Raw genomic sequence first — 11,465 nt, 5'->3', positions numbered from 1 at the left:
ATGCTCCAATTGAGGTGGCTCGTCCTCTTCCTCTCCGTCTTCTCCTTCGTTTCACTACGTGCTCCTGTGGCCATTGCAGCTGCCTCCATCGCGAGAACCATCGTCGTCAACCTCGAGGGCGGTGGCGATTTCAAGAGCATTCAGCAGGCGATCGAATCCGTTCCTGACAACAACAGCAAGTGGACGAAGATTCACGTCGCTGCTGGCGTCTACAGGTAGGTTCTCCTTCCCTTGCTTTATACCTTGAAAGAGCTGGTCGTTCATGCGGTGGGGTAAGCAGGGAGAAGGTGAACGTGAAGAGCACCAAGAGTTACGTCGTACTGGAAGGAGATGGAGCTCAGACGACGTCCATCGAGTGGGGAGACTACAACGGCGACTCCAGTGGCCATGACACTAACACCAGTGCAACCTTCACGTCATATGCCTCCAACTTTGTTGCCAAGAGGATAACCTTCAAGGTTTCACTGATCTATATCTCACAGTCTCTGGCCCGAGTAGCTAAAACAAGCATACAAATCAATCCATATACTGTTCATGGCCGTGAAGCGATCTAATCATTCTACTGTAATAATCGACGAAACAGGTTTATGTGCATGGATTAGGAGTTCAAACGAACGATTTGATGAGTCTATATTTGATGCAGAATACGTACAATGGATTCGCCAAACTGACCCCCGCGGTGGCCGCTTGGATTTTTGGAGACAAGTCTGCCTTCTACTATTGCAGCTTCATTGGGTTTCAAGACACTCTCGCTGATACGCTTGGAAGACACTACTTCAAGGGTTGCTACATCGAAGGTGTGACCGACTTCATCTTCGGATATGGCCAATCTATTTACGAGGTATCATTTTGATAATTTTAGATCATGTCTAAGTTACATCGATCCGACTCGACATGCAAATATAAATAATGCATGTCCTAATGATACTTACTCTCTGTACATACTCTCCTAGTTATCTCATTTAATAACAATTGCTCGTATAAGCCTCTTTTATCTTCAATTTATTCCTTCTATTGTGTACTTTTCAGATTGAAATATGTTGGTATTATATCTATTAAATTTGGAAGTTTTGACCTACAAATTTCGAAAATAGCTCTTTAAATCGACCTACTAATCAAATAAAACATGCATGAAACATGATTTATAGTTTCATATGTTGTGTCTGATCAAATTGTTGTGGGTCACGCAGCGATGCAAGATATCAACAGTTAAAAGCCTTGAGAAGCCAGGATATGTGACGGCTCAAGGGCGAAACAATGCCAGTGACAATAGTGGCTTCGTGTTCAAGTGGTGCACCATCTCAGGGCCTCAAGCAACTTACTTGGGGAGGGCATGGAAACACTACTCGAGGGTGATATTTTACCATACCTTCATGTCAGCCATCATTGTTCCAGAAGGATGGTATATTTGGTTTTCTAAAGGTTACGAGTAAGTTAACGAATGGTATTTCTATGTTTAACTTTTATTTATCGAAAAAAGATGATCTATTACTAATTATAATTGATTTTTCTAAGGTTTCTTAGCAAGTAATCAAGTGACATTTTTACGTTCGATTTTAGTTTATCACAAGAAAAAAAAATGGATATACTGCACGAGACTTACGACATTATTTTGTATGTTATTCATTGTAATTTTTTACTGTTAATCTGAATTTATCTTCTTTTTTTTTGTACATCAGAGGTGTTGTAACGTTTGCAGAATCGGGATGCACAGGACCAGGATCAGACCTCTCAGGTAGAGTGACGTGGGAGAAGCAGCTGAGTGACGATGAGCTGAAGAAGTTCATTGATATTTCATATATTGATGGGGAAGGATGGCTCGAGGCACAGCCTCCACTTGATTAGGGTGCACACATCTCGTTCCCCCTTATCACTAATTGCAACTTACGGTAGCTTCTATCCCATCCACTGTGTGGTTTGCCTTTGTTGTTCTTGGAAGCTGATAAATAAGAAAATTTCTGGCTTTCTTGATCTTTTTCTGGCGTGAGTTGATGATGTTTGCAATGGAGGAAGACATTTGCTAAGTTATGATTTAAAAACAACAATAATAATAAAGCTGAAAAGTCTTAATTACTCGAAATACATAAATATTTTATCATCATCAAACTCTATAAAATTATAGTATTTTAATATTTAAATCTTTATATATAGTTTCTACTAGTAAATACTTAGATTTCTATAATATCAAACACTCAGATTTTGCCATCATCCAATCATATACCATCTTAGATGGTACGATTCCTCATTTTATCACTTACCGAAGCAACACAACAATAAGCATTCTAATCTGTTCTATAAAACATTACTGGTCTAACAATGATAATATAATTTCTAGTGTGAAAAAGCACTTTCTTTCCTAGCATTCCACTGAGAGAATGCCACCAGCCATTCTGTTGCTTATCATTGTTGGTCAACAACAAGAGCATCTAGCATGTATCATCATTGCTCTACAAATAGCATCATCATTGCTCGGTTATTGTCCTCGTTCAACAGAAGCAAATTTTCTTTGGTTGAGAACTTTAATCACTTCAATCCTCTAGTACGAATCAGAATTTGAAAAACTATTTTACAAATCCCTAAACTTTCAAAAACTCTTCGTTGGATACTTTTTTCAATATAATGTCTTTACTCATGTTATTTTTGTAGGGACTACCTTTTTATTTCAAAACCCTGAGTCTCCTACTATGCGACCTATTCTAAATATATATATATATATATATCATTGGAGTACACCGTTGATCCCATCAACCGATTCTCCCATAATAGATCTATACTCTCTTCTTCTCCCGATTCAACAGCTCCTCACCCCCTCCATTGTGTCTCTCCCTTCTTCACAAGGTTCCCCTACTATTGAAGTAATGCCCTTGGAAACACAACCACTATCTTTATCCTATCCTAGGACCAATAACACTGAAGTCTCTCAGCCTACCCCAACCAATGTTAATGCCTTTCCACTGCCCATACTTATAACACACCCTATAGCCCCTGGACATCCAATGATAATACACTCCAAAAGTGGTATCTTTAAACTACGATAAGTTCTTGACCTATATGCTATCACAAAATCCTCATTAGAGACCAATGAACCTACCATAATTACTCAAGCCCACAAATCTCCATACCGGTGTAAATCCATGTGTGAAAAATATGATGCCCTCCTCCGTAATTCTATATGGACCCTTGTACCTTCTTATCCCACATAAAATATCATCGAGTGTAAGTGTGTCTTTCGAATTAAGCAGAACCTAGATTGATCCATTGCCAGATATAAAGCACGTCTAGTGGCTAATGGGTTTCATTAATGTCCTAGCGTTGATTTCACAGAGATATTTAGTCTCGTTGTTAAGCTCACAACAATCCGATTTATTCTGAGTTTAGCCATCTCATAAGGCTAGCATTTATGACAACTCGATGTTAACAATGCCTTTTTACAGGGCACCCTAACTGACGATTTCTTCATGCAATAACCTCCTAGCTTTATCTACCCTCAGTGTCCAAGGCATGTTTATAAACTACAAAAAGCTATTTATGGACTTCCTTAAGCTTCAAGAGCTTGGTACACCGAACTTGGCTCGTTTTTTACATCAACTAGCTTCATCACTCTAAGGCTGATACCTCCCTATTTCTCCATCCCCAAAGTGGTAATATAATATATCTTCTGGTATATGTGGATGATATTATTGTCATAGGCAACAATCCTATGGATATCAAGGCATTTCTCAAGCATTTAGTAGATCAATTCTCCCTTAAAGATCTAAGAACCTTGAGCTATTTTTTTGGGAGTGGGAGCAACATACACATCTTCAGGACTCTTTCTATCATAAAGAAAGTATATTCAAGATCTATTATCAAAGAGGAACATGCAAGATGCAAAAACAGTTACAACTCCTCTATCTACTAGCGAGTCACTCAAATTATCTGATGGAAGCCCTGTTACGGACCCAACTCAATACCGCCAAGTCCTTGGCTCCTTACAGTACTTTTCTCTCACCCGTCCAGATATCTCATTTGCGATCAATAAATTATCATAATTTATGTATCGGCTATCTACTATGCATTTGTCTACAGTCAAATGAATCTTGCGATATTTTCACGGGACTCTCAATCATGGCCTCTTCTTCCGTAAACACTCCCTCATTCATCTTCATGCCTTTGTTGATGCTGATTGGGTAGGGAATTTTGATGACAAAACATCCACGTCGTGGTGTAAATCCAATCACTTGGAGTTCTAAGAAGCAAAAGACAATTGAACGATCTACAACTGAAGCTGAATACAATGCCATTGCAACTGCTACTGTAGAACTCAATTGGGTCACGAATCTACTCTCACGAACAAAGTAAAATTCGATGATTATATGCTTCATTCAAGAGTGAAATACAGGATTAGCATATAGATATGTTACTTCGATATTGTCACAATGCATATATGGAGGATCAAAAAATATGATAAATAGTTCGTATAGCAACAATTGAATCCAACAATGGTAAATAGTTATAGAAATAACTGTTCAATATTAAACCTCCATAGAAAATCTTGTAATAGAGTATTTTTTTCTTGGAATTCCAAGAGATTGGATTGTGACCAAGAAATATAACATAACCACTAGTAGATGTCCAAAAAATGCATGAAGCATTAGAGGAAAGATCTTTTGAAGAAATTAGTCATGATTAATTGCGTCCTTTAAGTACTGGAGAAGATATTTAACGGTGATCTAATGGTTGGAAGTAGGGTTGTGTATAAATTGAGATAATTTATTTAATGTATATGCAATGTTTGAATGAGTGAATGTCAAATATTATAGACTACCAACAACTTGACGATACTCAATGGCGTAACTAAGATTAACTCTATCCGATAAGGTAAGAAGAACACTTATAGAGATCAGTATAGTAATAGTATTGACTTTAAATATACTTTTATTAAGGAAAAAATAGATCATCTGTCATGTGGATGACTTAAACACTAAGAAAATAGCTTAAGAACCCATGAACATTGATAAAAAATTTGTTTCCAAACTACTGAATAAACTGATTAATTATTATTAGTTTATTACTAGTAATAATTACGTCATCTATATAAACTAGTAATAATTAAGTCATTTATATAAACTAGTAAAAATATAATTATGTCCTCATGAGAATAAATGAATAATGAATTATCAAATTAAAAATTATAAAATCCAATTAAGACTAGATATATTCAGAGTTTATGATACCAATCAAGATCAGCAGGGACTTGATTAAGACTATAAAGAGCTTTGGGTAACTTACATACATAATTAAGCGATGATATTTCTTGGTGGCATAGTCTTGCACATCACATATTTGACAAGTGATTTTACTGTTGAATTGTTGTTGATTTTATTATTGAATTGTTGTTCTAATTTATTGACACTTTTGTTGTGGTGTTGTTGTATATTAACTTTGTTGTCTTACTAGTTGTGGATCTTACTTTTGTTGCTAGAGGTGCATTAGCAATACCAAATGTATCTATTTGAGTTTTGATAGTTTACATAATGTTAAAAATAGATTTTATATTTTTAGAAAATTTAAAGAGAGTTTTTCTAAATTGTATAAGCTATTGATTGACATATATTGTTTCAAGTTTAAACCACATCTTATACGAGGATTTTTGTAGATGTTATTATTGAACTGTAGGAATATATTACGAAAGTAGCAATGGCGACGGGCCGCTGGCTTTGGTGAAAAAGATGACAGGCAGATGGCAGATGGCAAATGGCAGATCGAGGGGCCATAGTTGGCGACCCCCGAGGATGAGGAGGCTGAGAGGAGGTGGCGGGCGCTTGGCCTGTCGTTATGCAACAGCCGAGAGGTGGCGGCGGGTGCTTGGCGGGCCTCTGGCTGTCTGAAAGCTGGAGGGCAAGACCTCCGCCGAGCTCCGCTGGAGGAAACAAAGTAAAGGATGCTAAGGGCAGGGTAACAGTTCGGAGAGGACGCTGTTGTTGCCGCCAACGACAGTGAGAGATGATTTTATTCTGCTCGGGGCAGAGAACGCTCGGAGCAGTGATCATCAAAGTGTGGTGGTTGGTGAGGAAGAAGAGGGAGAGTCTCGCCGGAGTTCCATGAAATGGGCAGCAGTGAGGATGGAGGGCAGCACCGATGAGGAAAGAAGCATCGGTGAGGGCAGCGCTGGAGGCGCCACACTGGGAAAATCGATCGCAGTAGAGGAAAGAAACTCCTCGGATGCTGCGTTTTAATGCTAAACAACCGAGGTCACCACCGCTCGTCGAAGAGGAACTCGCAGCGGCAAAACTAGGTCTCGGATCGCCGGCCAACAGGGAAGGGGGGACTTTGCCGGTGAGGAAGAACTGCTTCGCCGATCGACGCTTTGCCAGTGAGGAAGAACAGGCGGGCGCTTCGCCAAGAGGAGGATGCTCAGAGAAAACTGAGCACGGCAGATTAGCAGAGATGAGGGACTATCGTCGTCGCACGGCGAGGAAGGGAAGCGGTTCTGAGAGCACTCTGTGAGAAGAAGGGGGAGCACTACTTTGACGGCTGCAGATTTGTGAGCAGCGTCGATGGAGGAGGGAGTGGCGGTCGACGAGGCAGAGGTGCCAAGGCTTAAAGCAAAAAGATGGGAGGCGGAGGGTGCGGTGGATGCTGAGGGTGAGGCGGCTAATGCGATGCTCGGTGCAAAGATGAGCACTCGAGAAGTGAGCGTTCGGGGCATAGAGCGGTAGTCGATGGAGTTGCAGCGTTAGAGAAGACACCGACATAAGGAGGAGAGGCTGTTGGCTGTGACAAGGGGGAGAAGAGGCGGACGCTCGACTCGCTTGAAGTCTGCCGGTGAGGAAGATCGCCGACGGCAGAGAGCAACCACCAAAAGAAGAAGGGGGAGCGCTTCTTCTCGACGATGCTCGCCTCCTGCGATCCGTCGGTGACGAAGATCGATGGAGGTCGGCCCATGACCGGAGGATCATGGCCACCAAAGGAGGAGGCTGTTTGGAAGCAGGCGGCCGCAGAAAAAGCCGTCGGCTCAGGGAGGAAAGGGGAAAATGCCGACGTAGGGAGGAGAAGGTGACTGTCGGCACAGAGAAGAAGGGGGGAAGACGGCTACGACAAGGCCGAGGGAGCTTCGCCGAGGAAGAAGCGGGCGCTCGATGCAAAGGTGGGCCACGCTCTTCCAAAGGTGAGGGGCTGTTGCTACAGTGGCAGTAGCAGTAGCAGATCAGAGAAATGTCCACCTGGCAGTTCAGGGAGAAGATGTTGCAGGAGCACCACCGGCCTTTAGCACCGAGGGCGGTGAGGGTGGCGACGGAATCGCGGGCGATGGTGGCAGTGGCATGGTCCTGGGTGGAGAAAGCCGCAGGCCGATCGACTGAGAAATTGCTATCGAGAAGATGGACCACTGAATAGGGGAGAAAACTGACAGCCGGGAGAGGAGGGATTACTGTCGTCGGACAGCGAGAAAGGGGAATTCTTCGATTAGCGGTGGCCGCAAAGAGAGGCGAGGAAGGGTAGAGCAGGGGATAACCATAGCACGAGAGGAGGAAAACAAGAGGAAGGAGTAAAGGTCAGAAGGGCGGCAGCGACGAAGAGGGCCGAGGAAGTAGCAGGCCTGGTCTAAAGCATGGAAGCTGAATAGGTCATAGCAGAGAAGGGAGTGGAGGATTGGGACGGTGATAGATCAGCAAAGGATCGTTGAGGATCGACGAAGACCGCCTAGCAGAAAGAGGTAATCAGCAATGGTTAGAGTTCGACACTGTAGGGAACAGCTACGAAGAAGAGGTAGTATAGTGATCTCGGTGGCTTGAAGTCCGCAACTGGCGGTAGATCAACATGTGTTATCGGACAGCAACAAAGAGAATTCTTACTCGAAAAATATACGAAAGGATGAATATTAGATTTGCATATATGCCTCTGTCATTATCTTTTATTAAAAAATAATTAGAGCAGAGAGACACTGATAGTAATTTTAAGAATATGATTTTGATAAAAATATATATTTAGGATTGATAATTTTAAGATTATTCTCTCTATTAATTTATAGAGGACAAGTGATGATATCATCTACATAACCTATAATATTATAATCGATTAAAAAAATAAAATTAAGTATATGAAGAGATATAGTTTGTGGATGTGAGTGAGTATGTTCACACCTAAAGAAGTTGGGAATGATAGAATAAAGGACTCAAGTAGCTTACAAGAAAGATAGGCTTCTTAAAACAGAAAACTCAATAGAAGTTATGTTGATACCTTCTACAAGGATGAGATACAAAGCAATAGTAGCAAGAGAGAGGATCAAAGAAAAAAAAAAAGTTAAAACAATTATTGATCTAATACCATAAAAAAAAAGCCTAACATAAATTTTTATTAATAGTGTGTAAGAGTTTATAAGATTATAAAATATGATAATTATATATTTTTTAATCAATAATAGATATAAAATATTCATCTAAATCATTTAAGGAGATCATCTTATGATCCTTATTATTGATTGAATCATGATAATATATTATCATAGTTTTTATAATTTAAAATTATTAAAATTATTATAACATATTATCAAGATATTAAGAAAAATATAATTTATTTTTCTCGATAATATCAATTATCCCCTAATACGTTGATTTCTAATCTTCGTGACGTCAAATCCCATTCATTAGTACGTTCAGTTCTCAGACAACGTCGCTATGACAAATCAATGCAACCACAATGACCTTGTCGAAGAATGGAGTCCGTGGTGAGGGCAGTCATCTTCTTTAGATAGCCTATGAATGATCGGCACGCCTTACCAAGCCAGCCATCATCAGCTTGTCTGAAGTTTTCTTTTTGACCTTTACGGACAAACGTAAAATTATTGTTAACGAACAAATACATCGTGACTATTAAGTCAGCACGACTAAGTCCGCGGATCGATGTTGGGAGCTTTGACTATTCTCCTTTACGCAATGGATGGCGCAAATTTCTTAAACAAATATAAATAATTATATTTATATTTATATTCATAAAATATAAATAATTAAATGAACAAATCAGAGACCTCATGTTTGAATCCATATGAGCGTCTGATATAGTGAAAATTTCTTGTGATTTAAGAAAACATAAAGAATTAGATAGCAAGAACTCGAAATATAAGGAATAGAAAATAACCTAACCCAAATCCACACTGACTGTATTGCGTGTCGTGTAAAACGATGACCAACTTTGACAGGACAATCAGTTGATGAAGTCGTAAAATTTATGGGTACGATTTGCCACCAAGGCAGGATGGCCCACCGCAAGGAATTATGTGGGCAGGAAAAGAAGATTTATATCACCAAAAGATTTCCTTTGCTCACATCCTCCAATGCACAGTACGAGATTGAATATGAACAAACGGCGTAGAGGCGCTTTCACAAGCAGACTAATCCACACGTCAACGAGAACTGTAATGTTACTACCAAAAGCTGAGAAGATCGAGAGAGAAGTGCCATGGCAAACCTCCGGTGTCCCTCTCAGATCTTGTCTTATGCATGGCCATGTGTATTTTAAGCGTAGACCAAGTTGGATCTCAGTCCACCGCGGGGGTGTTTCCACGGCAGTTGGTTGTTCGATCACCTTCCATCACCAACCTCTCTCTCCCTCTCGTGACATCAACTAATGCTCTCGCTGCCCTCCTCTCTCTCTCTCTCTCTCTCTCTCTGTGTGTGTGTTAAACTAATAGTGATCTAAGAAAATTTGGTGGGGAAGTTGGAGATGATGGTTATGCATTTATAGCAGCTCTCTCTGAAGCAATTCACTACAAATAACTCTTCAGCACCTCTCGACAGCAAGGAGGAGTCAGACTGATCGATCTCTAACTCTTCCTCTCTTTGCTACTGTCATGCATACAGTACTGTCGGTTGATGCCATGGAGCTCTTGTGGATGATCGCCACTGTTCTTTTTCTGTACTCCTCTTTGTCCTTTTTGTGGAAGGCCTTCGATTGTCGGAGGAACCAAAACTGTTATCTCCTTGATTATGTCTGCTACAAGCCTTCCGACGACCGCAAGCTCTCCACCGAGCTCTGCAGCGACGTCATCAAAAGGAACAAGAGACTGAGCATGCCTGACTACAAGTTCCTCCTCAAGGTCGTCGTCAACTCCGGCATCAGCGAGGAGACGTACGGCCCACGGAGCATCATCGAGGGCAGGGAGGAGAGCCCCACCCTTGACGACTGCGACGACGAGGTGGACGACTGCATGTACAGTACCCTCGACGAGCTCTTCCACCGAACAGGGATCTCTCCCGGTGACGTCGACGTACTGGTCGTCAACATCTCCATGTTCGCTCCGGCCCCATCCCTGACGTCGAGGATCGTCAATCGCTACAAGATGAGGGAGGACGTCAAGACCTTCAACCTGTCCGGAATGGGGTGCAGCGCGAGCCCCATTGCCATCGACCTTGTCAACAACGTCTTCGAGACCCGTAAGAGGACGCTCGCCGTCGTCATCACGTCCGAGTCCATCGCCCCCAATTGGTATTGCGGCACTGACAAGTCCATGATGCTCGGGAACTGCCTTTTCCGCTCCGGCGGCTGCTCCTTCATGCTAACGAACGATCCGTCGCTGAAGCACCGAGCGAAGATGAGACTGAAATGCCTGGTCCGGGCGCACAGTGGGGCCAACGACGATGCATACAGCTGCGCCATGCAGAACGAGGATACAGACGGTCGCGTCGGCTTTCACCTCAGTAAGAGCCTTCCTAAGGTAGCGGTGCGGGCCTTCACCGAGAACCTCCAGGCTCTGGCGCCCAAAGTGCTACCGGTGGGAGAGCTTGCGCTTTACGTCATCCGGGGGCTCCGCCACCGGCTGCGGCGGTCGAAGGAGACGAAGGCTTACGCCGGGACGGCGGTGAGGGTGAACTTCAAGTCGGGCGTCGAGCACTTCTGTCTGCACACCGGGGGCGCGGCGGTGATTGATGCAGTGGGTAGTGCCCTGGGGCTAAACAAGTACGACGTGGAGCCGGCGAGGATGACGCTGCACCGATGGGGGAACACCTCCGCCAGCAGCTTGTGGTATGTGCTGGGCTACATGGAAGCGAAGAAGCGGCTGAGGAGGAAGGACCGGGTCTTGATGCTCAGCTTCGGAGCGGGGTTCAAGTGCAACAGCTGCCTGTGGGAGGTGCTGAGAGACCTGGAGGATGGAGGGGCGTGGGAGGACTCAATCCAAGCCTACCCTCCACAATCCTTAGTCAACCCCTTCATGGACAAATTTGGGTGGGTCAACGAGGCGTAAGCAGCACTGCACCGCCGTCCTATCTTCTTTCTTCTTCCATTCGTACAGTCGCTTCTGCTGCTGTCATCCGAAGATACAAACTGTCCTTCTACTACTTAGCTCGTATCTCATCGTTATCGTAGCACATAATATGTCCTTAAAAGAGAGTTGAAGAATAATATATCATAAGGTTTTCCTGAGAACAAGTGTCGGAGTTGCTACGGTGGTCTCGCAATCAAGGTGGAATCCTGTGGCGTGGGATCAT

At 42.7% G+C, this 11,465-nt stretch overlaps 2 protein-coding genes across 2 annotated transcripts; both read left to right on the top strand.

The window, feature by feature from the left end:
- On the top strand, nucleotides 1–1,899 carry LOC135597949 (putative pectinesterase 10). Its single transcript, XM_065091460.1, has 5 exons — nucleotides 1–215; nucleotides 281–458; nucleotides 644–841; nucleotides 1,191–1,429; nucleotides 1,680–1,899. Exons 1-5 carry the CDS (start codon nucleotides 1–3, stop codon nucleotides 1,843–1,845), a joined length of 996 nt encoding a protein of 331 aa, XP_064947532.1. The 3' UTR covers nucleotides 1,846–1,899.
- A 7,797-nt stretch (nucleotides 1,900–9,696) lies between these two features.
- LOC135598724 (3-ketoacyl-CoA synthase 3-like) lies at nucleotides 9,697–11,360 on the top strand. The gene has a single exon (XM_065092986.1). The coding sequence runs from the start codon at nucleotides 9,830–9,832 to the stop codon at nucleotides 11,219–11,221; it is 1,392 nt and encodes a 463-aa protein (XP_064949058.1). The 5' UTR covers nucleotides 9,697–9,829; the 3' UTR covers nucleotides 11,222–11,360.
- The last annotated feature ends 105 nt before the right edge of the window (nucleotides 11,361–11,465 follow it).

Source organism: Musa acuminata, chromosome BXJ2-1 (genome assembly GCF_036884655.1).
Source record: "Musa acuminata AAA Group cultivar baxijiao chromosome BXJ2-1, Cavendish_Baxijiao_AAA, whole genome shotgun sequence".
Lineage (NCBI taxonomy): Eukaryota > Viridiplantae > Streptophyta > Magnoliopsida > Zingiberales > Musaceae > Musa > Musa acuminata.
Note: the sequence above shows the minus strand (reverse complement) of the source record. Positions and strands in the feature narration are given on the sequence as shown.